Source organism: Barbus barbus, assembly GCF_936440315.1.
Source record: "Barbus barbus genome assembly, chromosome: 36".
NCBI classification, from domain to species: Eukaryota; Metazoa; Chordata; class Actinopteri; order Cypriniformes; family Cyprinidae; genus Barbus; species Barbus barbus.
The window spans coordinates 11,827,008-11,854,997 of NC_136714.1; the positions used below are offsets into that span (position 1 = coordinate 11,827,008).

At 35.7% G+C, this 27,990-nt stretch overlaps 1 protein-coding gene across 1 annotated transcript in view; it reads left to right on the plus strand.

Annotated features, from left to right (window-relative positions):
* Window positions 1-27,990, plus strand: part of LOC306856314 (neurexin-2-like) — a gene marked incomplete at both ends in the record, with an annotated part of 392,379 nt that overhangs the window by 304,155 nt on the left and 60,234 nt on the right. The window contains one exon of the mRNA XM_079395511.1: window positions 25,879-26,060. Within this exon, the coding sequence (XP_079251637.1) occupies window positions 25,879-26,060 (182 nt within the window). The remainder of the gene's footprint in view (window positions 1-25,878; window positions 26,061-27,990) is intronic.

Below are 27,990 nucleotides of genomic sequence, written 5' to 3' on the forward strand. Positions count from 1 at the left end.
AACAAGCGCGGAAAATGTATAGGTGATGAGGGAGCTTTACTAGAACAACAGTGAACTGTCATAAAAAGATGCCACTAAACAAATATTAAAAATATACTGTCTTTAAGTTTGAATGTGAAATTATTGCAATATAAAAGTACATTTAAAAACTTTAATGTTAGGTGGGATTAAGCGTGATTCATTTCAGAAAAAAATGTTAGATATATATTAGGGCTGGGAAAATAAATTGATGCATCGCAAATCGAGAAATGATTCCGCATCGATTCTAAGATTTTCTGAATGTGTCGCGATTCTTTCTGGAGTCGATTCTGAGCTTAGTTTTGAACAGCAGATGGCACTGCATGCTTTAGAAACAGCAGTATACTGCTTGTTTCCAAATCCTTAGACACACTTGAACCTAAAATAATCATTTATAAAATTCAAAAAGGTTGAAGCGACTTACAAGGGTGTTCACACTGGGCTGTGTTTACATTAATCCCACGTCATAAAAGCATTCTGAGCCGAGGTGACACTGAGTGCTCTTCAGCGCTTGACATGCAAAAAAGTAGATTAGAGCGCCATCTAAAGTTAAAATCTAAGATCAGAATTGATTCCAGAGAGAATCACAATGCGTTCGGAAGAATCGATCCATAAATCAATTCTGCATTGATTTATTGTTGCAGCCGTAATATATATCAGTATTACTGTATTTACTTTATTGTAGCTTATTCAACAACAAAGGCAACTCGCTCTTGGTCCTGAAGACAGCAGTGTTTGTTGACCTCAAGGTCAGATTTCCCTCCATCCAGAAGTAATAAATGCAGAGTATTTCTGAAATATTCATAATTCTGAAAACAAAGCAGAATTTAGAGATGTGTTCAAGGAATTTGTTGGTGAACTTTAAAACACAAGCTTTAGGCATAGCTGACACAGAGACTAAGGTTAGTGGGCCCTTTTTAGTTTTAGCTCCAATTGTGTTATCGGAGCTGGTTCAGGGTCAGACTCTGGCTCTGGCTCAGACATATTCAAGCAGTTTCCATTATACACCAAACAGCCTTTCTGAAAGTGCATTGATATGTAAAAATCTCAGAACAGTGGGCATTTGCTTTAGTCTTAAAGAAGAAGCTGCTCCAAAACTGGACATTTATTCAAATGGTCAGAGAGAGAGAGAGTGAAAAATGGTCATGCATTAATAAATTATGAGTTTTGGTGCAAAAAAAAACTTTACTGACATTTTTAGTGAACCTCAAGGAAAGTAGGAAAAAATGTTGTGACCCTTAAAAAGTGTATTATATTCCAGTATTTCATCGAAGAACCCATCCTGGGATAAGCCTTGAATATCCACTGATCATAGAACAGCCCTCGCAGAGGCCGTTCTCGTTAGTTTACATTAATTTCCCTCTTAGAGACCATCTTTTTGCATAATCCGCCATTATCTGGAATTAGGGGCTTACTGCTCAAACAATAATTCAAGCCCCTCTGCTCTGAAAACACGTATCGCAGCAGCGTCATATCAGCTGTGGCATAATTCATCTCTTTCATTGCCTACTGTGATTTATAATCCAATTAACAAGCCTTCATTGATGAGCTGGAAGTAAACTGCCCCTGAAAGTAAGGTTTCTCGGCTATTGCTCACATGTTCAGGTTTTTTATTCTCTACTGTTGTTTCTCTGATAAAGATGTAAGGTTTTATGTCTTAAAACGACTGGTTCTTTGTGAGAGGCAGTCTGATAAGATGGATCAAATATAGAATTCAAAATGACAAGTCTTTGATTCAGAACGTAATAGTGAGTGATGACAGGCAGCAACAGTTTGGACTAAGAAGATAGCTGTCATAAGGCGATGAGCAGCAGGCTCACATGCGCATTCATATTCACACAATGTGATGTTCTTCACAGCAGGCAGCTTACTTTGTCAAACGTCATCTGAGTTTCTCTAGTGTTCAATAGATATCTTCAAATAGCCGTGGCGTGTGGTGGACTTCTGAAATGTGGAGGCAAAATTCCCTTTCTTTGTTTTGAATTTTTAATACATTGTAAATTCATGTGGCATTTCTCTTTGATGTTTACCAGTTTCTTGAAATATTGTTTTTTGTTTTGGTTTTATTTTTGGTTTTGTTCATTTGTTTTATGTTTTATTAGTTTGTTTCAACTAATTATTTTATATATATTATGTATCTAAATTATCTTATTTTATTTTAAAATAAGTTTAAAAGTAAACTATGTTAATTCATTATTAATCAAGATGCTACCAACTACTGTTTGTTTTATTTTATTTTTCAGTATATTCTTATAATTATTAGTATTATTTAACATATTAACTATTGAACACTTGAAAAAAAATCAATGTTTGGTCAATTATTTTAATTATTTATGAATTATATGTATAATTATTTATTAATTATTTTATTTAACATACAGTTCTTTTTTTGGTATTTATGTTTCTTCAAACACACAAACGTTCTCATCCAAATTGTCCCTTGCTCTGTGTACAAACACCCCATTCAACAGATATCTGTTAAAAAACAAACGCGAGTCGTTATTTGAAATGCGTGGTTGCGTGTTGTGAAATTCCATCAAATTTGAAAGCATCATGAAATGTTAACCTGCTGCATGTCTGCACCAATCACAGCCCAGCACAAAGAAGCTCAACTGTGCAGATTACCCAGAGGCAATTACTGTTAGGTAATTGCAGAACCAGCTGTTGTGTGCTCCTGCACTGCAGCTGTGGATATTATATCCCATCTCATATCCCAACTCTATACGTGAGAATACTGATGCTGTGGTATTGGGGATGTTAGCCTTTAATTATAATCTGAGACCAGTCCGCAATTTTATAAATATGGATAAAATTAGGATAGCTGCTGTTACACCAGAGCCCAAGCAGGAGAGAGCGGAATGATGGGAATGCAAAGTCAGCCTATGCACCAATGCCTGATTTAATTCATTTTAAATGAGAGAGGCTAATTAGAAATAGCAACTCCATCTTATTTCCATGTACACTAGTGACAGGAAGAAGGAATTCTGCAGCAATGTAAATCAGAGAAGTCATTACCCATAGCAAACCGAAGCAAATTAACCAGCCTGTCATTTCAGTCGCTAAAATCTGACACGTTTGGCATTATTTTGTGATATGGAGGTTTGATCGTATTGTGAAACTGGCAAAAGGTAAGGAATTGAGCGATTCTGATTCCGATCAGATTTCTACTGAAAGATTCCATTATCTGTTGAACACTAATAATTCTATTAACAGTACTGTTCATATTTAAATTTATGCAGTCATATATGTGTGCTTGTGAGATGTGGTATAGATAGATAGATAGATAGATAGATAGATAGATAGATAGATAGATAGATAGATAGATAGATAGATAGATAGATAGATAGATAGATAGATAGATAGATAGATAGATAGATAGATAGATAGATAGATAGATAGATAGATAGATAGATAGATAGATAGACCATGACCTGCATTCTTGAACTATATATCAAATTGGTTTTCTCAAAAAATTGCCAACACAATAGCATATATTTTCTTTATTTTGTTGAACCAGTCCTTTTTCCATGAGCCGCTATTGCTGGTAAAGTACACGATATGCACTTTTGTTCAATATACCCTTGTCCTCCTCACGAACTTCATACAGCCTTCATCCATCCTGGACACGCTTTTCCGCAATTTTTTCACATGACTCTGTAAATACACCGCAATTGAGCATTCCCGCTCCCCTCGAGCTCTTAAAATAGATGTGTAGTCATGAGCTTTTTAACGCGAGGACTGTGTCCTCATCATATCTAACCTCACGCAGACAGTTGAAGTCCCAGAGCCCTTGAGGTGCTAGTCAGCGTGCAGATCCACTTCCCTTCATCCCAGCAGAACTGAAGACTGCTGACAGAGAGGACACTTGTTAATCGAGATCCTCTGCCTTCACTCACTGCGGCGAGCTCAATCCCATTGTGATTCACGACCCAGCACATTCCTACCTGCAGAAGGGAGAAGCAGGAACTTATCAAACCCTTGCAGGAGACAGTATGTTCACTTTGCTCTTCAAAGAGATGCTAAACATTAATGGTGGAAACAATGGCCTGCGGTTATGCGAAACGCCGGGAATATATTTGTGAATTCTCCCTGTGCGCAAGCCCACACAATGTGATTTAAGTAGGACGTGTTCCTGGAAAAACATCCCTATCAGCCAGTCACAGCCCTAACCCTTACCCTCAGATCAGAGGGCATTTGTTGCTGGATTTGAATGTTTTTGATCCAGGATCATGTCGTGTGTGTATAATTCACGTTAAACCATGTTATTTGCACACGCTGGCTGCATTGTTTCAGCACTCAAGTCACTAAAGGAATTATACAAATGAAGTAAGGATGCAAATGCACCCACCACTGCAATCCACCACCTTTAAAATGTCAAAAATGTGCTCCATTACACTGCTTGTCAGGATATATGCTCCGTTATAATGATTTTCTCCATAATTTGATGCCGTGATCAATAGAACATGTAAACAAACATCATAAATTAAATTTAATTCAGCTTTCCGCAGGCTATTTAGCACTTTTTGAGACTTCATGTGGTTTCGAGAACAAGACACTGGTTCTGTTTATAAGTGTCACATCTGTTTTGTGAATCATCCCTCAATCTCAAAATGTCATAAACTTGTTGCATCTCATTTGACCATATCTAACTATCCATATCCGCATACAATCTGGTAGATGTTATGAGAGCAGACCTGTGAAGATTGTATTTTCCTTTAGGATCCTCTTAAAGCGCTTTGATCCCGTCTCTTCAACCGCGTTCTCATCTGTGGGATTTAGACGTGACTCATGTCCCCTGAATCAACCTATATTCCACTTGAAGTCTTCACAAGCTCTCAAAAAAACAAGCTTGTGTGTTTTCGATCTTTATGAATCTCTGACATGTATGTTAATTGAGTTAGCATATGCTGTTGTGATTGATCACGTCCTGCACCGCTGTCAATAGAGAGTGCATTAGTGCCCGCTCACTTTTTCAGCTGCATTGGTTCTGGAAGTATTTTTTCACTTGCATTTTTTTTAGAAACTATTTATTTAAAGTTTTTTGCCAAATTTGCACAACATACTGGGGCAGTCGTGGCCTAATGGATAGAGAGCTGGATTTGTAACCTGAAGGTCGTGGGTTCGAGTCTCAGGTCCGGCAGGGATTGTAGGTGGGGGGAGTGAATAACCATCTCTCTCTCTCTCTCTCTCTCTCTCTCTCTCTCTATATATATATATATATATACACATACAAAGAGTTTTTTTTTTTTTTTTAAATCATGTTTTTTATTGTTATCATGTTTTTATTGTGTTAGTTGGCTGTATTTTTTAGTTATTTTTTAATTTAATCAAAATTAAAGTTTGATTGAAATTAACTGGTATGCACAATGAAAAAACGTGATTTTTGAGAACTGTTAAAAACTGTCAAAAATCTGTTTTTGCAAATGAACTCTTCATACATACATACACACATACAGTACATACATACACAAATCTTTAACTATGGGAGTGGGCAGTAAAGAGCTATTTTGGTGTGTCTTGCTTGCTGCAACTCTCTGATTGGTGGAATTTTTGTATAGCGTCATGGGTAATGTAGTTTTTCACCAAAAATTCTGCAATTTTTACACAATTATTTAAAATAATTTAATTCCGGAACCAGCAGTTGCACTTGGTTGAGATGGCAGTGCAGCACGGGACTGATGCGGGCACAATGCAAAGAATCACATAATGACTATATCAAATAGATATTAAAACATCTGTTTGTGCAAGATGCCGTGAATAGCTTGCAATAGAACGCCTGGATGTTCCTCAGCGCCACTGGCAAAATGTTCTGTGGACAGATGACACTAAAGGAAAACAATATGTGGAGAAAGAAAGCAAACAGTACCAACATCACAACCTCATGCTAGCTGCTAAGTATGTTGGTATTTGATAATTAAGACATTTTGTAGGAGAATGTAAGGTCGTCTGCCTGCCATCTGAAGCTCAACTGAGACTGAGTGATGCAAGAGGACAGTGACCCAAAGCACAGGAGTAAATCGGCTGCAAAAAAAGAAAAATACGCCTTCTAGAGTGGCCACTTCAAAGTGCTGACCTCAACCCGAATGAGATGCTTTGGCATGACCTCAAGAGAGCGATTCGCACCAGACATCACAAGAATATTACAGAACCGAAAGGTGCTAAATCCCTCCTGACCGTTGTGCAAGTCTGATCCACAATTACAGGACACATCTGTTGGAGGTTACTGCTGCCAAAGCTGGGTCAAACTGTTATTAAATTCAAGGGTTCACATACTTTTTCTCACCCTGCACAGTGAATATAGACACAGTATGTTCAGTAAAGATTTTGTCATTGTATGTGAGATCATATTTTATGCTGAAATCCAGGCAATTATAGGTAAACGTTCACATAATTTTTCCTGCAGCTGGATGTATTTCATCTTTGAGTAAATTTTGTTTTTGTGTCCTCGGCTACCTGTCACACATGATGTGGTATTGCGTGTCCTTTAAAGGAGGAGACGTGCTTCACATAAAATTTGCCCCAGTACCGTAGCATATGTGTGCCATGCTGTGCCGGGATTCAAAAACACTGGGCTGATTTTTATGCTGGTGGCATTCAGTGACATTTATGTCACCAATTAATTTCAAGACAGGACAGCCTGTTAATACAAAGACTACGGAAATCCTGGCGCACTGTGGTACAGGAAGGAAAGAAGAAAGGCAGAAAGAGAAAAATGCAGTGCAATTTTTTTTAATGCATGAAAGGAAAAAGAAAAGACCGTGGCAGGCATCAGTGTTTTTATTTTTATTTATTTATTTTTATTAGATTTTTTTAGTTACAGTTCAAAAGAAACATGAATCACTTTGAATCTACATTGAAACAAATGTTAGACTAAGTGAATTTCCTTAAATTAGCTATAATCTGCAAAAATAGAGCTGTCAAAATCATCAAGGACTCTAATCACCCTGGTAACCGTCTATTCATATATATAGAGACTTAGCAGGCTCCTAAACTCTAACTCTGTGTCATAACATCACTTGACTCCATGTAAATATCAATATATCTATAAGCTATTCATAATTTTTCTCTACCTCATATTGCTGCTATTTAAATACCCCGTACAACTTTTTTGCACATTCCTCTTATATTACTATTTATGTCAACAACATACTGACCTGCACATTTATATTTATATTTTTTATTTATTCTATTCTTTTATTTTTTCTATATAATTGCACTGTCCTTGGAGCAGACCTGACCTACATTTCACTGCTGGTTATACTCTGTATAATTGTGTATGTGACGAATAAAAATCTTGGATCTTGAATCTTAATCTTTTGCTTAAATTATATTTTTTTTATTATTTACTTATTTATTTTTTTATTAATTAATTAATTGTTTTCTATCATTGGGTTTAAATAAATAAATATTTTTTTACGCTGTTAGATGTCCTCTTCTTTAGAAGTATATAAGCTTTTAAAACGGCCAGATAAATTTAAACAAATGAATGTTTTTACTAACTAACGTTTAGCATTTAGCAAGCAAACAAATCAAGTTAGGTAAAATACTGAGAATAGTTACAATTTGATACATTGTTGCCTTTAGTGCTTTTCACTTAATTCTTGCTTTATTGATTTAAAAAAAAGCTACTGTATATAATTTAAGCAGAAATCTCTTGCATCACACTGCCTTTACATTTTTTTATAGTGTTGTCAATACATCTTTGTAGGTTTACCCTTTTCCTCCTACATAGTATCTTTTGAGTCTTTTTGCTGTAGTATAACAAGCAATCAAATTATTTCTGCATTTTATCCAACAAGAAAAACAAATCCACAATTCCAAATGTTTTTGTTTGTGTCCTTGACATTAGGTTTAATTCAGTTTATTTATTTAATAAATAAAATGTAGCTTAATAATTTTTTTTTTTTAATTGTAATATATATATATATATATATATATATATATATATATATATATTACAACAGGGTTCCTCAATAGGCAGCCCGCAGGCCACATCCGGCCCGTGAGAGAAAAATGTTTGGCCTGTGCTAATTTCAAATAATTTGGCATGAAAATTCAAATGCAGCATCAGAAAGTAACATTAACTTACATCGTGTCTACACCGCATGCGAGCGGTGCGGCGCGACGTAATAAAATACAACAGAACTTGTAATCAGTGATGCTGTCTACACTGGATGCGGCGCAGCGCTGCACGACAAATCCCCGACAGTAAACTGCTGACTCGTTCTATTTATGACTGACACAAAGTTCAAATGATTTGCAATGCTTTGTCGAGTCCAGTGTAGATACTATGTGACAGCAAACAAAGGACAGCAAAACATGGCAAGTGTGAAGTAAAGAAAAGTGGACATGGAAAATAGATTCAAATGTGAATGGACTGAACAGTTTTGAGTGAGTTAGTGAATGAGTGAGTGATACCATCTTTGTTATGGATGTTGGTTCGCAGTGAGTTCACAGTTTTAACATGCATTTGCTTTCATTTATTTTCAAGATCTGAGGTAAAATATCTATTGTTGCTTTCACTATGGCCATAAACCTCACGCAAATTAATATTCAAACTCACATTAGACACTTTTAACATTGAATTAAGCACATAATCAATACCTGAAATTATCACTGTCATATTTTGTATGTTGTTCCTGCCGTGACGTCGCAGAATAAAAAAAATAAAAATAAATTCTAAAATAGAATTCCATGTCGCTGGTTGTCACGTGTTGCTGTCGCGGTGGTTAGGACAAAAATTACATGGAAAAGATACTTTTTATCACGTCGCGTCATGGCTGGTTGGGACACAGTTTGACCCTCCCCAAAAAATCTAAATGTAAAAATATTAATGCTGACAGATCTAATAACTGAATCTGCAATTAGGGAAAGTGGAGAGAAGAGATCCAGTCTGGAGATGAGCAGGAACAGTTGATTTGCATGGCAGACATGGAGATCCAGATTTTTTGTTTGTTCATTTGTTTTTAATATTCAACAGGCAAAGTTCTTCTGTATCTAAATGCAAAAATGTTCATAATTGTTTGAATAAAATAGACTACTGGGGGAAAAAATCTGAACATTTACTTTGTGACTATCTTGTGACTATTTTAACAAAACCAGTAATAATATAATAATTGTAATTATAAATATAAATATAAATATATATGAAGAGATCATTTGCAAAAACAGAACTCCATTTTTAAAAAATTTCAAAAATCAGTTTTTTTTTATTGTGCATTCCAATCAATCTCAATTAAACTGGCAGTTGGGTTATTTTGATTAGGTTAAAAAATAAGAAAAAAAAAAAAATATATATATATAGGTCAATGGCCCTTGGCTTGGTATTGTTGGCAGAATTTGGCCCTCAGTGAAAATTAATTGAGGAACCCTGTATTACAATGTTAGAATAATTCCTTAAGGATCCCTGAAGACCGGAGTAATGGCTGCTGAAAATTCAGCTTTTCATCACGAATAAATTACTAAAATATTATGTTTTAAATTGGATTTTAGACTGATTTTAGACAAAGTGACTGTAATGTCATACACAAGTTGCAGTGGTGTCTGAATTCACTCATTGTCATGCACCCGCGGCATTCTCTGTATTTTGTATGGAGAATGAGGGAGCAAGTGAGCGGTTTCGGACACGGCTTATGGGTTTAGCAAAGCGGCAAGATGTTGATGGGCATGAGCGGAGTCTCTTCCACAATGACTAACTACTCTCATATGTCTTAAGTCATTATTATGGCAGAATGAACAAAGCCTAGGCTGTTTGGAGTAATGCGTTCTTCATGGTGTGCTAATGCATTTTGTCATGCTAACGGTAGGCTGCTGCTCTTGGCCGTGCTGCAACCTGGAGGAATGGAGTATGAATAAGGCTATCCGTGTCTAGAAGCGTATTTCACAGGAGCCGCTGATAGGAAGTAGGGCAGAGTGCCCATGTGAAACCTGCCATTTTCATCTTTAGCCATTTTGAAGCACACTCCAGTCACGGGTAAAAAAGCAAGATTGTTTCATCTGGGCATGGTGAAAAATGGCTCGGGCTCTAAATTGGTTCTCCCATCCAGGGGAGGACGGGCGGTGCAGAAGAGCTCTTTGTGGCAAGCGCTTTCTCCCTTTGCAGCAGAGTTTTTCTAGCCCTCTTTTTCCATCGAATCGCAGCCTCAGAGAGACACCCGCCAAGAACCGATGGCTCACACTAAGCATGGCTGCATAACTCAGTAGCGCCGTTCTGTCCTTTTAAGCCGCGATAAACCTTGGCTGCACATTTGTCACATGTCGGTGGACATTCCAGCAGTTTAGAGAGTCCTCTGACCAACAGAGGCTCGAAAAAAACAGCCCCAGGAGATGAGCCTTTTACAGCTGAAGTAATTGTTCCCAGAGGACACAATAAGACCTGACAAAAACATAACAGGAGGAGAAAATAGCACAGGTGGAAAAAATAGCATACTAATTTTGAAACTAATTTCAAAGCCAGCGGAAGGGCCTGGGGTGAGGTCAAAGGATCTGGAGCCAACTGGTTGAGTCAGAAAGCGGCCGAGAAGGGCACATCCTGTGACACCCACACTGTGCGGCTATTAAAACACATATGTGTGCAATAAGAGGGGGCTTAAAAACGTATAATGTTTTGCAATAATACGAGGAATGTGCTAGAAATTCAGCCTCTGAAAACACTCTGAAAGGAAAAGCCATAAAATGGCATTTTCTGGTTTTGCCCTAAAAGAGAAAACGTGAACAGAAACCGTTATATCATTAAAAAAAAGTGTGCAGTGATTCAGATTTAGTTCAGTCTAATGTAAATGTTAATGAGGATGGATGATGTATTGATGGAGAAGTTGCATTTACAGTTAATGTGGCACACGACTCACTCGAAACACACATTTCACACTTCACACACACATTTTGTCATTTATTCTGAAAGTCATCAAAACCAGAGTGTCATTTCCACCACATCTCAAATTATGTATTGTGTTTTTTTAGCATTCTGTGATGATGGAAATGACATTTTGAGCATTTTTACAATACAATGACTGACTCCTTTGTCTTGCAAAGGCTAATTCCATAGATTTATGTATAACAAACACATAATTTCACAATTTTTGCATGATTTCATAAAATTACTGTACAGCTTGTTTAGAAATAATGCACAATAAGAATATTTGGTAACACTTTACAATAAGGTCCCATTGGTTAACATTTAATTCATTTAAACCATCAGCAATACATTTGTTACACTGTGTATGTATGTTAATAAATGCAACTTTTGATTTTAATACTGTATTAGTAAAATAATAAAAATACTTTTTAGAGGAAAATATTAATGAGGCCAGAACTGTGGGACAGTCGTGATGCAAAAACTGATAGATATATTTGCAAACAATAAATGGAAGTGTAAACAGTTTATTTAACTTTTTGTTTAGAAGATAATAGTTCTAAAGATGTAAACATATTTCTGTGTTGAATTTTCATATTTTAAGATGGTTAAAATGGAATTGAAAAAAAAATTATACAATGTATTCTATAATTGAAAATTGGCAATAGTAAATATAAATATAAATGGTACAGTAAATAGTTTAACCTTCATTTAACAATAAGCAAAACGTTAATATGTTTGCAGTCCCTGGGACATAAATGTGCCTGAAGTTTTTTTAAGTAATGTGTTCAGTTACTATGTGCAATTTTCTAGTCCTCATATCTTCATGTAAAAGCAATCTGCGTTATTGTCAGTGTTGGGAATGTTTTGGGAAAACATTGGTGTCATATTTTATTTGATACATATTTTAGAGCAGTCAATGCAATTTGGGAAATAAATAAATCAAATCTGCGTGTGTGTGTGTGTGAAAATATTCAGATGTAACACCCTTTCAAATCCTTTTCAGAAGTAACTACGGTGGCCGAGAGAGCTCAACGTGCTGCAAATAGAAAAAAACACCTGCAAATTAAGAAAACAACTTCCTCAATTTTACACCGCAGGCGCTGCAAATGCTCGCAACACAACCAAATAAAGAATCGCACTGCAACTAGAAAAAACGCCTGCAAATTAAGAAAACAACTTCGTCAATTTGACAACACACGTGCTGCAAATACTCACAACACAACCAAACAAAGAAACGCGCTGCAAATAAAATTCTTTATTTGGTTGTGAGCATTTGCGGTGCGTTTCTTTATTTGTTTGTGTTGTGAGCATTTGCAGCACCTGCTGTCAAAATGATGAAGATGTATTCTTAATTTGCTGGTGCTTTTTCTATTTGCATGTGTTTTCTGAAGTTGCAGCGCATTGAGCTCTCTCGGCCACCGTAAGTACATGTAATTTACTTGCACATTTTTTTCTGGTTACACTTTATTTTTAGGTGTCCCTGTTACAGTGTAATTATACATTTAAGTACTGAGTAGTATTAATTAACTACATGTACTTACTAAATGGTTAAGGTTTGGTTTAGGGTTACTTCCATGTAATTATGCATAGTGTATTGCTATTATAACAGTAAGTACATGTAACGTGTAACAAGAAAACCTTAAAATACATTTTTACCTTTTTACTCAGTAACTGCAACAGATTAGATTAAATTACGTAATTCTGTTACATGTAACTAGTTACTCCCCAACAAGGACCACCAGAAAAATGTAATGCAATTTAAATATTAAGAGAAATTAGCCAGTGTTTTCAAAAACAAAAGCTGAATTTAAAGAACTTTCAGATTTGGTTTCATCCCTATGTGTCTGATTCCAAATCAAATTAGACTGCGCCTCAGATAGCTTTTGCTGTGGAAATCAGGTAAATATGTTGATGGTGAACAGCACTGGACAGCAATGTGTCCCATGAGAACAAAAAAGGCAACGTTGTGCTGACAACTCTGTTCTCTGAAAAACAGCGGGGGCCGACCTGCAAACCACTATGAACAACCTGTTCTGGCTGAAGCCTCGCTACTTTAAGACGTTTGGCATCCCAGGCTTGTTTTGACAGCAGAGACAGCGTCACAGTCTAAACAGCTCTTTAAGAGTGGCGTTCAAAGCGAGACATACATTTTTAGGTTGACGCTGGAAGTGAACAAAAGACCTGTTAGATGGACATTGTGTGTGTGTGTTAAAATGACATGATCAAAACTCACAGCTTCACTGCAGAGAGAGGAAGGAGATTTTTTAAGAAACTCAGTAAGCTCATTGGCTGCGTCTCCGCCCCTGCCGACTAGCAGGGCTGGAGATCCCAGAAAAAGAGTAATTATTCATGACTGAGCTAGATAGAGATGAGCGAGGCAGTACACAGAAGACTCTGAGGAGAAGTTAAGCTGGGATGCCTAATTAGCTCTATATATCAGAAGAGAGAAAGAAAGAGAGAGAACAGAGTGGGCGGGGGAGAAGACGATGCCATGCTCCTCCCCTCTTCTCTTTTGGATGACCCATTTAGGAAACACAGCACAGCACAAAAACGCTACATCAGCTGAAACAAATAACACCTTCAACAGCCCAAGAAGCATTTGTTGAAATGCATATTTAGACAGACTTGTGGAAAAAGACCTCTAATTTTCACTTTTCCATATAGAGGCATACAGACACTTCTGCATACACTTTTTTTCCTAGTTGCTTCAAGGGTTGGGTGAACACAGAAGATCTTACCATTTATAATAACATATTTAATAATTCTGTGCATTAATTAAATCGTCCCATTTGATCTCGTTCGTGTCTTAGAAACAAGAGTGCAATAGAATACTTCTCATGAGACTGTTACTGTGCTGTAAGGTGTTTACATTTTTTCTTATTAATACAGGCTCATGCATCCACCTTCATTTGATTTCATGTTTAATTTAGTAACCTTTGTAAGGTGACACATTTGAAAAAGGGTAAACATTGGTGTTTACTGTTACCTGATGTTTAATTTGACCATTTTTAACAGTGATAAATCAGATGCCTGTGAAAATAGTTTTGAACTTTAAAAAAAAAAGGATTGAGTGTTTAAATGTATCATTTATTTACTTTCTATATAGCTTAACATTGAGATTTTATTCAGTATTTTTCTCTCTCTCTCTTCTTTTCTTTCATGTGGTGTCCTGCTATGATTTCTGCTACTCTCTCAAATTAAAGGTAAGAGAATTACATTTTTTCTTTACATATTCATGAATGTGGATGTGGTTATTTCTGTATGATATACACTTTTTATGCACCATTTCTTGTACTCACTTTAAAGCATTGTAATTCTGCTTTGGTCATGCACTCTGATAATAATAACTGTAATTATATTTACACATTTATATAAAGGAATTATAATAGTAATTTCAGTAAACAAGATCTCAAGCTTTACAAAAAGACATTTAAAAATATTTCTAACAGAGTGTGTATATAATTAAATTGAGATATAAAATATTTTATAAGTGTAATGAAATCCAACAACTACTCGTAAAATTTTAATTAAAAAACAAAACATAAAAGATGTGAGCTAAAATTTAAGGCAGATGAAATTATAACAAGTAACATATATAATAAATTTAATTATCCAGAAAGTGGATGTAAAAATAAATTGTTTTGTTTATTTATTTATTTTTGGGCCTGCAACAATAATTGGATATTCACATTCACAAGTCATCACTATCTATGCTCTCTAAGTGTGTGAAATATGTAAGTTTTAATGTCTTAGCTTCAGCTTGAGGCAGAGTCTCTGCTTTGATACCATAAATAATTATGTACAGCATGAAACCAAATGCTCAATGGCAAATAAATACGAGCTCCCGGAGCTCTAACAGGGTTTAACAACAGCGTATGCCAGCACTGCTTTATTCACTTACATGACAAAGACCTGTTTAATCAAATAACAACAAGACAGATTAAATGCGAGATCAATTCTATGTTCTACTTATTCCTAAATGATTCTGTCCAATTATTTTACATTACATTATGATTTACTAAGCTCTTATGATTTACTAAGACCTTATATCTTTCCTCTATTCACCAACTCTCTCTTCCTCTGGCCTTTAAATGGGTGTCAGGGCTGATTACAGGACATTTCTGGACTGTCTGACAGTGAGTCTTTTGCAGAGACCGGAGCATTATTGAGCTGACATCCGTAGAGCTCTTTAAATGGTCCCTGAATTGGGTTTCTATGCCTGCAACTGTCTCATCTCTAATATAGCACTTCTTTAAAGAAACTTTCAATTATCCAAATAAGCTTTTACCTCCATGAAAGGTTGTCAGTCCTTTCTCTTCTTTTCCGATATTACTAAATATCATTTGAAGTGCTTTGTTTCGTGTTAATGAGAATACAGAGTCTTTCATTTTTATAAATTAGTTTATATTCAAGAGTATATTCCCACTTATACCTCTTTTCATAGAGATAAAGGTAAGCTAAAAGGTCAGACACAGAATATTCTTAATAGGAATATGCGCAGAATGTCATTTATTTCAATATAGACATTTCACGTATGCTATTGTACCCTACATGCTTAGAGCCACATTACAGAGATGTTACATTTGTGTGTGTTTCTCGGTTTCCTGAAGACGGCAGCGTTCATTAATCTTGGGAAGTGCTTCAGCTGTGTGATGGTGTATATTGTTAGTGTGTTTTATTGCAGAAATCACTTTGGATTCACAACCCGTTTAAGCTGGAAAGCATTGCTAACTGATGGCTAAATGAGATTTTTAAGGGAATCGAGTGTTAATGTTATGCTTTCATAGGACATATGCTCTTCCTCCACACCTCTTCTTTTCAGACTCTATTAGGTTTATGAAGAAAATCTACATGCAGAATGCCGCTAACAAAATATTCATGAAGATCACAAAACATCAATTGCAGTAGTAGTAGTACTAGTCGCCCTCAACTACTGGATTAGTGCGCTTGATTAGTTTATGTAGATTTTTATTTTCTAATGTTGGCTTTAGCTATAATATTTTTTGCAGTCGTGCATTGAAGGGGATGCATTTAGAGAAACAGTTTGTCATAGAGAGTTTTTAACGTGCTGAAACTAAGGTTCCATTTGTTAACATTAGTTACATTAACAATGAAAAATACTTGTAAAACATTATTAGTCTTGCTTAATGTTAATTTCAGCATTATTAAAATCAAAGGTTGTATCTGTCTGTATTATTTAATGCACTTGATTAATATATACTGTTATTAGATTAATAAATACTGTTACAAATGTATTGTTCATTGTTAATGTTAGGTAATACATTAAATAACTTGAACTAATGGGACCTTATCATAAAATGTTACACCGTAATGTGAATGTGCATCTCTAAATTAATTCCCTGTGTAGCGCCACTGCAACATTAACATTGCTACAGATGTGAAAACACTGTTTATGATAGTTTTGCACAATAAAAAAGGTAATTTTTAAATGTTAGTCTACACACTGATACAGCCAATTACTCTTATCTGCCTTTACTTGGCATTGTGTTGCCTCTCATATTGTTGCTTCATGCAATAAGTGCATTTTAAAGATGAAATGTCAAATTTAAAACTTTAGCTTTAGCAATGAAGAATACTGTATTCTGTTCCATGTGATTGCACACCAACAACTGTAAGAATGCATCCAATGTGAATGTCCCTTAAAAGGATACAGTACAGTTGTTCACCCTTTAATGAAAATTCAGTCATATATATATTCTTTTTATGTGGAACACAAAAGAAGATATTTTGAAGAATCTTGCCGTTTCGTTTACCAAAAAAAAAAACTCCTCGACTCATCAAAAGAATTATTATCTTTTATGTTCCACACAGTCATACTTGGAACAACATTAATTATTCCTTTTATTTTAGGGTGAACTGTCCCATAAAGAAATGCATCTGAGTAGAGAATGCAATAGTAAAGTGGCCTAATTAAACAGACTTATTCAGACCGACTAGTCAAATAGGAATTCAGACAACCGTGTGACTAAAAATATTATGAAAATATGTATACATTTGCAAATACCTAGTGATTATCAGTCAAACTTCTTTGGCAGGTTGGCATCTCCTGAGTGATTTAAATCTGTTATACACGTAATCTAAGGTGTTGGAGTTCATTTTCACCTTTTTTTAAACATATGTGATATGTTTATTTATTTATTTAAAAAAGAAAGGTGTTTATAATCTTCACATCAATTATTCAGCTCCACTTCCTGGTCTTTTTAATAAAATACTGCATGTACTGTCTGTCCTTTCATTGCACATGGAGTTCTGATGGGTTTGTGACTGTGTTGGAAATTAAGGGTGGGGTATTCTGGTGCACATACAGAGCCCGAGTGGGAATGCACTGATTTGTTTATTGAAGCTGCCAACAAAAATAGGGCACCCTGGATCTTGAGATTTAATAAGTTATATGGCTTACAGTTCTGCAGCAAAGCAGTACATCAGAAACCTCAAGAGACTCAACTGTTTACAGTAGCATTTACTCATTCCTGGTAGATATGCAAGTTATAAAGCTTAATCTGACCCCTCGTTTCACATTTTTGCAAGCATTTCCTTGATTCCATAGAAAAGCATTTTTATTTTTGTCACTAAATATCTTCATCTGAACTTGCAGCTAAAGTGACAGAGTTGACAGCTGCGGCGCTTGACGCATTTCTTTTTGCGAAGCATCAATGAGCCAGACAATTGTTTTTTCAAAAACCTTATTGTCTAAGGTGAAGCTTAAAGGTGTCGCACTGCCTCCGTTACAAAAATAGTGAATGAATACTATAAATTTAATATCACCTCATAAAGAAAACACCTCCGTAAACAAGGTAGGGCTTGTATTTTCGATGTTTGCCAGTCTAAGTGTAAAGGATGTCATTTTGGTACCACTAGCATAATCAAATGAAATAACGACTTTGAAACAGATTTAGCCCAAATATATATAGATAAAAAAATTAAATAAAAAGATAGCCATGCCCCCAACTCATGCCACTGGTTGAGTTACTTTTGCTGGTCAGAATAGTGCCACAGAGATGCAGTCTTAACATTGCTTGAGCGAATCAACATAGATTTCTTTGATTAAAACCCAAAATTTAAGCATTGTAGCATCCCAAAAAAAAATTATATATTGCACCTTTATCTGATGGAAAGCCACCTGAGATTTCACATTAAATTGTAAACCATCTTTAACTCGATATTGTTTGACAGTTTGAAATATCAAATTGGACGCCTTCAACTTCATAAACGCCTCTCAGAGGGAAGTCCAGTCCCTCGCCGAAGCGTCTCACACTGAGAGTAATTCACTGCCAGGTTTCTGCAATTACAGGAAATTGCTAATATTTCAGCGCTATGCAGTTAGCCTGACTGCAGGGTACAAGTCTTCATTTGATTTCCATCCACACTGTCAACTTAAAAACCCATTTAGATTTGATTAACCAAGGTAATATGGTAAACTAGAGAAAGTAAGTTCTGCTAATTTGTTTGCTTCCTTTGTGATTAGACATCAGAAAATGCCTACAGAAAAAAAAGTTAATATTTTTTTCATATTTATTCTTTCAAATGTCGTGTAGCTTATTTATGGTTATGGCTGAGAGCCCAGAGTGTTATTATTGGTCCACACCATAAAATGAATTTCATTTGCAGCTTTGGAAAACAATCCATAAAAAATGTATTCCAAGTCCTGTGGTTTCAATTAAATCTTGCTTGCCTGGCTTTTCAGATTGCTTTTTTATACTGTAAATAGCATTGTCGCTATTATTAGACCCCACAATAATGCTAACAGGACTTATTTAGTATTTAGATCCTATTTGGTTGTTCTCGCATCCCTAGTCTTATTTTAATTTTGCTACAGAGTGTTATATTTGCTGCTCCTGTTTGAAATGTGCAGGATGCCCGCAGAGCTTGCTTATCAAGTCTCAAAGTCTACTTCCACACTGTGAGAAAATAAGTGTAAATCCGGTGTGGTTTATCCTGCGTAATGCAGGAGGTTAATACACCCTGGCACCTATGGAATGGTTTTGTGGGAGAGAAGCAAATATTGTGTTGCAAAACATGTGAGTGTCTGCAAAGAATGCTAAGTAGACTGCGTTGGTTCCTTTGCAGATTTTGCATTGTAACTGCTGGAAATAACATGTCTACTCAGTTTTTTATAGCGTATTGTAATCTGATGTAAACTAATGTTATATGGTTCTGTTTTCTGCACCACTGAAACAAGAGAGACCTAAACTTTTTCTGTAGGAGTGCTGCAAGTTATTTGAGTTGTCAGAAGCGTCTGGGTTTGGCTGAACGCGTGGACTTAATGAACCGCAAATGATGGGTGTTCACATTTACCTTGATGAGCGCAGCGCCCTGACTGGCAGGCAAACTTATCCAAAAGGTTAATCACTCTCCAAACGCTAAAGATGAGTACATGTTTCATAGAGTCTGGGCTAATTATGCCATGCATGATTAAAATATTGAAGTTAAAATTAAATATGTCACAAAGGTTCATTTCTGATGTAGATTTAAATATTTAAATAAGTTGGTTCAAGTAAATGATAAGAATATACAAGGTCCGTATTCAATACTTCAAAGTCTTTAGCCAAAACCTGCAGCCAAATGTTTGGAACAATTCAGATTTTAATGTTTTTGTATATATTTTAAGATGTAATTTTCTTTTGAGCTGGCACATGCTGAATTTTCAGCATCATTACTCAGGTGTTCAGTGTCACATCATCCTTCAGAAATCATCTAATATGCTGATTTGGTAATCAAGAAACATTTCTTATTATTATCAATGTTATCACAATTGTGCTGCTTAATAGTTTTATGAAAACTGTGATATACTACCATTCAAACCTACCATTAAGATACTTTTATTGACCAAGGATGCATTAAATTGATCAAAAGTGACAGTTAAGACATGGTCACACTTTATTTTAAGGTCCAATTCTCGCTATTAACAAACCATTGTATTATTAATAGGCATGCTAAGAAGCAACTAGTTAATAGTGAGAATTGGTCCCTATACTGAAGTGTTACCCAAGACATTTATGTTCATTTTATTTGAAATAAATGCTTTTCTTTTTAACCGTCTAGTCCTCAAAAAATCTTGAAGAAAATATATCATGTTTTCTACAAATATATTCATAAAAATATATTTTCTAACTGCTAAGCTGGATGGATCATTCTGGCAATTCTATTGCAGTTAAACACCCAACGAAAGAAAAACAGTGCAAGGCTTTTGAACTGAATCCATAGAAAAAAATACTTGGGATGGATCTAGCAAAAATGTTATAGTCGTCCCAAAAGCGGCAGCTGGTTTGTTTTTGGCATACAGTCCACATCCAGAGAGGAAAGATTCATTTATCTTTTATTATTTTCTTTTTCCCTCCTTAATTATTTCCATTCTATATTTAGAAGCCTTTGATACCACAACAAAAACTAATATGCTGACAAAAGCATGAATTTTTGAAGTGAAATGTTAATATAAAGTAAATAACAATTCAAATTAAAATGTCATGAAGCCAAGTATATTTGGACATTTAACTGCAATATCAAGCATTAAAGCAAACATTTATCTATCTATCGATCCATCTATTTTAAAAAGAATGTTTAACATCAATGTTTAACCAAAGAAGCAGACCTTGAAGAATTTAATATCTTGTCCTTTATGGATACACGAACCTGTGGTTGGATAAAATTGTTCATTTGAAGTACATAGTAGTCTATCATAAAGCATGCACTAGCATAAAGACAATGGAAAATTAGCTAGTTTTTCCATTATTATGCTGTGCTTGCTGCAGTAATGCTCATTAACACATTACTGCAGCATCACTTAATAACTTGGAATAATTACTTCAAGAAATGTGAAATCTTGCACAAATATCTCTGGAGCGTTGTATAGTTTTCCTCATTTTTTGGCCTCATGTGTCGGTATAGAATGCTGACTTTGATTCCCAGAACTGTGAGGAATCTCAGGCCCAGAAGGACTGAGCCTGTGATCCAGTGGACATGATTCCAATATCCCTCCGTCTGTGGGCATCTGGGAACACACAGCAAATAACTGCACTGCTCCTAACTCACTTCCCTTTAGCCTCCATACACAGAGCTTATCTAATCACAGCATCTCACAGGGGCTCTCAGTGAAATCCAATCCCAACGCTTTATTGGAGATTGTTGTTTGCCTTGTTGAAAAGAAGAAACATGTAAAACCCGTTTCGGAGCTGTATGAAAAGAGCGAGAATAAATCACTTTGCTCAACTGTTCATTGGGGAGGTAATGTAGTCAAAAAAAATTTTTTCATTTATTTTTGTTATTATGTGTTTGCTTTTTATCCCACAGGGTTTCGAGTTGTGATATTACCATAGGAAAATTTATGTGGAATGTTTATTAATCTTAGAAACATAAGAAAAGATGGATCACGCAGTTTAAAATCTCATCAGGGATAGATTAAACACCATTTGAAGGTTTCGTCTATTAAATATATATACAATGGACTAAAGAGGAAAAAATGTGTGGGGGGTGCATGTGTTTAAATGAATAAAACTAAGAACTATCATTTTATACATATAAGTAATGTTTAGTCTTTTTCTTCAGTTTAGTCATCACTCTAATGTTTTTTTCTTTAAGTAGGTCACCATCTTAATTTTTTCTGTACATATTTGCATATTTTCACTCACATATTTCCTGCTTTTTGCTTATTGCGTTTTTAAATAGACGAAAGTAAATAACATTTAGTCAGAACCTCAAAAAAAGGCTTTAAGATTTGAGAGAAAAAAATTGTTATTCTATTCTAAGCTAAAAGATTCTAAATTTATTCAGAAGCCTTTGTGTGTGTGTTTTTTACTTATTTTATATTATGTTTTTTAATTTATATATAAAAATATAGTCTTACATTTTTGTCCAATCAGATTCTCCCTAATACCACTTTTAAAACGATAGCAAGCAAACCATGATTTGTGTCTGTGACAGCAACAGCCTAACAAAGGGACAAGCACTTTAATATATCCTGCCCAAAATTCCTATTTCACACAGTCAGGATTATAAAAGTTGTTTTGTGATTCGTAGTTTTAAATGGCACACGGCTCAGGAAAAATGGTTTTATCTTGCTCAATACACACAAGTCGTTTTAGTTGAATTACAGGGAGTAACTGAAGCAGGAAAATTGAATTTTTGCCTCCAAGACTTTTTTTTCCCCCAATGACGGTGTGTGTGGACAGTTCATTCAGTGTGTTTATTGAATTAAACACTGTTTACAAATGCTTAACCCATCAGGAACTTAATGCACTGGCCCTCGCTTGTTCCACTACACTAAAGCCTGAAAAAGAGCCATTGTGGAGTAATAGTAACAACTTAAATGTGCCATATCAGCATCCTCTTTTCTTAGGCAAATGTTTATTTGCAAAAACAAGGATCCTTTCTTTCATCTATAGAAAAGGCTATGAATGGTTTTATGTCATAATTTTCAAGGGGAGATAAATGAGTACAGGTCATAACCAATCTAAGGCAGACAACATTATCAGAGGCCTACGTGAAGTGATATTGATTTGTTTAGCACAACCCTAAAATGATATAGAGTGGAATCAGATTCCGACATTTAGAAAATAACCAAGCCAATAAATTCTTATTCCTTCTGAGTGAGGAAATCAATTCTGTTTTGGGGACTTTATACACTTTCTGATTGCATCATGATAGCAGTGGTTAAGTTTCACCTCTGCTGTGAAGCGTCTAAACGTCCCATAAAAAAAACATCCTTGGGCCAATGCAGTCAGATGGGTTGTATAGACGCTATATGGTTTATGTAGCAAAGTAGGTTCACTATACAACCCAACTGCCAATGGTGAGCAAATTGAGAAATTCCCAAACATAAATATTCCTTAACTGCTAAGAAACTATATTTTGCATTATTTCTTATTAAAAATATATATATATTTAAGTCTCTTTTGACGCTGGACTTATTGAGCTGTTTTTCATAGAATAATATGAGATGAGTCAGTATCTGTCTCTCAATGAAACTGCACCTGTCACAAATGTCAAGACACATAGTGGCTTTGTTCCTGATATTTTTGTCTAGCTGGATTAATGTGAGAAATATTCCAAGTGTGTCATGGAAAAAAAAAAATCAGGCATTGTAGATGAACTCAAAATTTTCCGTTGACTTAAAAGGTAGGCGGTTTGTTTGTCTTTCATTTGAATTACATGCTGCTTACATCAGTGAGGGTCAGACTATCATTATTATAATTTGATTTAAATTTTATATTATGTTGAAGTTATGAATTATATTACTGGCAACCAGTTTTAATTCACTTAATAGCCAATACAGAATTTTACTTTCATTCTGCGCTTGGCAAGTGGTAATTCTGGACCCTGCTGACAACAGACACTTTAGCTCCAATTAAATGAATAGGCCTGATTGATCCCATGTGTTTTAGCATTTGATTATAACCGTTCCTCATATTTCAGAGGCTCAAACAGTTGTTGTGATGCGAGGCGGCCCAAACTCAACAAGTTAGTTAGCAGCTTTCATGAGCAGGTGTTCAGCACTCTGTAACCCACATCCCGCCTAGGGGACCACTCGCCAGAAAACTTAATTACATTCCCTACAGCTCCTCTGTTTGCTCATTTAGACGACCACAAGCGCCAGGAATGACAGGTGGCTCCACTTTGGCATCCAGGTATTTAGGTAAGATTTGAGGGAAAAGTGGGAGGTCAGTCATTTAGCAAACCATTAATCAGTTGGGAGGGTTTTCATTCAAGAAAACCCTCATCTCAGTGTACCAATGATGAACAAATATCTGACCTTACAGCAGATGCTGAGTGTCGAGCGTGACAAACAGAAAGCACTTGACAGATGTTTGAAGAGCTTTTAAATAATGTTAGAGGGGCTTTGCAACTCCAGAACAGACTGTGTGGATGTTATTTCATTAGATAACAAAATTTGTAGCACAAGAAAGAAAGATAGCATAAGCAGTTTTTTTTTCCAATTTCCTGCTTAAAAATCTTTTATTTGTTAGTAGTTTTGAAAATTTTATTAAAGTTTCGGTAACAATTTACAATGTTTCATTGGTCAATATTAGTAATGCAGTTAAAATGATTAAACAGTGAGCAATACATCTAGAGCATTTATTAATCTTAATGTTAATTTAAATACATGATTAAAATCAAAAGATGTATCTATTAACACAAATGTATTTTTATTAACTAAAATGTTAAAACTACAATTGTATTAACAAATATTAACAAATGCTTTAAAAAGTTAATATTTGTGTACCATTTTTCTAAAAGTGTAGGACACCTGTTTTTATGGATATATAATATTATATTATATATTTATTTTAAGTTGTTCTCAGACAATTAATGGTAGGGTAAGCAATTTCGGAAAAGCTTGCAATACTAAGCTAGGTTTGAAAGCATAAGATCCCACCCTCGCTGTAAATCACTCTCCAAAGCCACGCCTCCTCCAAAACATATGACCACGCACATGTGTCAGTAAAACTGCTAGCTGTCACCAATTTATACAGCACTTTTAAGTTTTTATTTTGACGGAAACGACAGTAGAGCTTTTATTTTGAAGGAAAACTCCAACTTCAGTGAAAACAGGCTTACAAAAACGCATCTCATTACAATTCTAGGGAAATGCTGTTATCATCTTTTGTGAAAATAAAGCATAACTGGTGGTCGTTACGTTCCCAAACTCGCGTTAAACTCACAGAATGTGCAATAAACAAGTTCACTGCATTCCCTGTGAACTGAGCCATTCTGAGGCACGGAAAACACCGGATCACGGGTTGATCGCCTGAATGAAGTGTGCGCTTTGCTTTTAATTGCACAGCGAAAACAGACTTGATGAAGGGATTAGGCCATATTGTGCTTTCGGTTGTAGTTTGTTTAACAGATACTCTGCCAAAGCATAATGGCCCAAAACACACATTTAAAGACCTTGTATGTTAGAATAAGTAGTTTAAATATATTTAAAAAACTACACTTTTTATTACCTTTTTAAGACCTATTGTTTCATATTGTCATGTGACCACGATGATATCGAGACAGTTTTGCTATCGCAATACCACAATATTGATAATACAATAACATCCCTAATATTTAGACCACTTAACTTGGTAATTGCTATCAGAATGTGAAGAGACTTTCAAACAGCATAACAAAAAATGTTTTGGAAACAAATCACCTACCCTGCCTTTAAAATAATTTAATTAGGATCAGCTGTAATTGCAAAAACACCTCGGAAAACATTCTATTAATTTTTTTTTTTGTCTTGTTTCTGGGACCTTCTTGATGTGTTTTTCTACATTGTTCATTAAGTATAGCTGGACTTTGTTCACCTTTGCCCATTACTGTGCTATACAGCTCACATTACAACCTCTCGTTTTACCCTGGCAAATCGGTCAACACATTTGCCCAGGTTCATTCTCTAGGGCTGTTTCAGCACGGATAGCTTGGCAGTTTAAAGCATGTCGGGCATCCGTCCCACCCTGCGGTGGTTTCTTACCAAGCTGACGCAGCACGGCACTGGCTCCATTTCAGATCCTCATTTCTTTACAGCCGCTGTGATTCGATGCCATGTCCAATCGCAGTGAAATATTAGCGCCCAAGTATGCAGCGCAGAACAAGAGCAACAAGAGGGCAAGAAGTTGGTGAAGTTCGCACTGAAAAGGGCCCTGCTTTTCAAGGCCAATAAGGCATTTCAGCTCCAAACCAATGCTGGATGCTTGTTTCTGAAATGGCAGTCCTGAAATGACGTTTGTCACTAAGGAAACACATTGCAAATGAGCATTCAAGGTACATCAGAACAGATGGCAAATTATTAAAGACAGAGACGCTTTTATCTCATATGAGGCAGAGCACAGGGCAAATATGCAATGTGAGATGGTTCTTTAGCATCCATCTTGCCTCACACATTCACATTGCTGCATCCCTCCTGCTGTGCTGCTCCACATCTCGCTTTCATTCTTATTTTCTTTTGGCTCATGAAACATCTTTGAATCCTTAGCTCATGTTACATGTCTTCCTTCGTTTGGCAGCTGGGACCACATATATTTTTGGGAGAGGAGGAGCGCTCATCACGTACACCTGGGCCCCCAATGATCGGCCGAGCACCAGGGCGGACCGTTTGGCCGTGGGCTTCAGCACCCAGCAGAGTGATGCCATCCTGGTGCAGGTGGAGAGCAGCCAGGGCCTCGGAGACTACTTGCAGTTGCACATTGTGAGTATCACAGCTCAGTTTGAAGCAGTAATAGACCTCTTAGTTTCCATATTTATTGTCCTACAATCCTCTGCAGGCTCTATATTAACACACAGATGGCTCTAATGTCTTTTTATTCCAGTTTTCGGATCAGTTTGGCTGTATCACTATAAATCTAAAAGGTGTTTAACATCAATAATAATGATAATAATAATATTTGTAATAATTAAACTTAGTCTATTTTTATTATATATATATCATTCTCATTATCTAGAGAATGAGCTAGAAACAGCCCTAGAGAATGAAATATATACAGGTATATTTTTGTTTGCATAATATATGTTCTGTGATACAGAGCTGAAATTTACCACTGACATCCTAAAATGTTTAAGTAAAGTTGAGACATGCTGTATTCACACCATGTCATAATAACCATAATTACTAGATGACAGCTCTGGACGTACTACTCAGGGCTGTTCACATCCTCTGACTTAGAATTATGTATTTTTATGGTAACACTATTAGCACAAAAATGAAACCATGTGATTTGAGTTATCAATGGACAAAGCCACAGTACTTCAAATAATAGTCATTATGCAAGAGGCTTATTAATAAAGTTACAGGTTATTTTTAGTGGGACATTCAACTGTGTGCTAGCTACATTAAACTGTATGTTATGTATGCTTGTGTGAACGCTTTTTACAAAGCAGAATCTCGTAATTACAATAATTCCAACATGACATGAACACACCTTCATTCTGCTGTACAAAACTGTAGTATGTATTATATCTGGAGGCTTTTTTGTGAGCAATGCTGACGTAGTCTTTGCCATTTCCATTCAGTCAGTTGGGGAACTGCTGACAGGGAAACTGATGCAAATTGGCTTGGATAGAAATCTTAAGTTGAATCATTTCGGAGAACGCTTCAGGGGCTCCAGACATATGAAGCTATATTCATGGATCAAATGATGAATAGTAGCTACGTCTTTACATTCAATTCTCCTTGATAAGATCCAAATACACCACCTCCCCCACCCAGGCAGATAGGAGAAAATGACCCAAAAAATGATGAAATCATTAATCGCTGAACAGTTTATGAAGAAAACACCATACCCCTTCGTATTAATTTAGCCTATTAAAACAACATAGGGCTGAGATACTATGACGGTAGATCAAGCTTGTAAATGCCTCGTTGACCTTTTGGCTTATTACTTGGAATTATAATTCAAGGGAGTAAAAAAAAAAAAAAAAAAGATGCATTTTAATAAGGTTCCTCCGAATGAATAATTAATTCAGCGTGAACTGTCGACTTTCACACTGTGAGCCTCCATGGCAGCACAGCCATAAACAGTCTGAGAGCAGCTGCTCTGCCAGACACAGACTGGGGCTTGTTCTCAGAAACTTCTTCCTCTTGTCACAGACACAAAGCACAAGAGCCTCTCATTCTGTGGGCTGAAGGATGGATCTGTGGAGGATTTTTTACATCCTTTCTGATGGCTTTTTCTCTGTGTTGGTATCTATCAGAATGGTGATTCCCAACATGGGGGACATGTATCTCATGGGGATTTTGTATTGCTACACATGTAGCTCTGAACACAGTTCCTTTTTGAGGAAAGAATATATAAATATCAATAATAAATATATTTATTATATTTTAAAATTAAGAATAAAATGTATAATGTTATGCCATTTTATAACATTATAAATTTGCATGTCAGATCTGCGGTGTGTGATATTTAGTCATTTTAAAAGATCCAAAAAAGAAAATTTGCTACTAATTTACTCACCCTCAGGCCATCCAAGATTTAGATGACTTTTTTTCTTCAGTAGAACAGTAAAGAAGATGTTTTAGCCGAAACTGTGATGCTTAGTGATTCATAAAATCTAAGTCAATGGTTACCGTCACTTTGAAAGTCAAAAAGTATATCAGGCACCACAAATTTAATACTCAT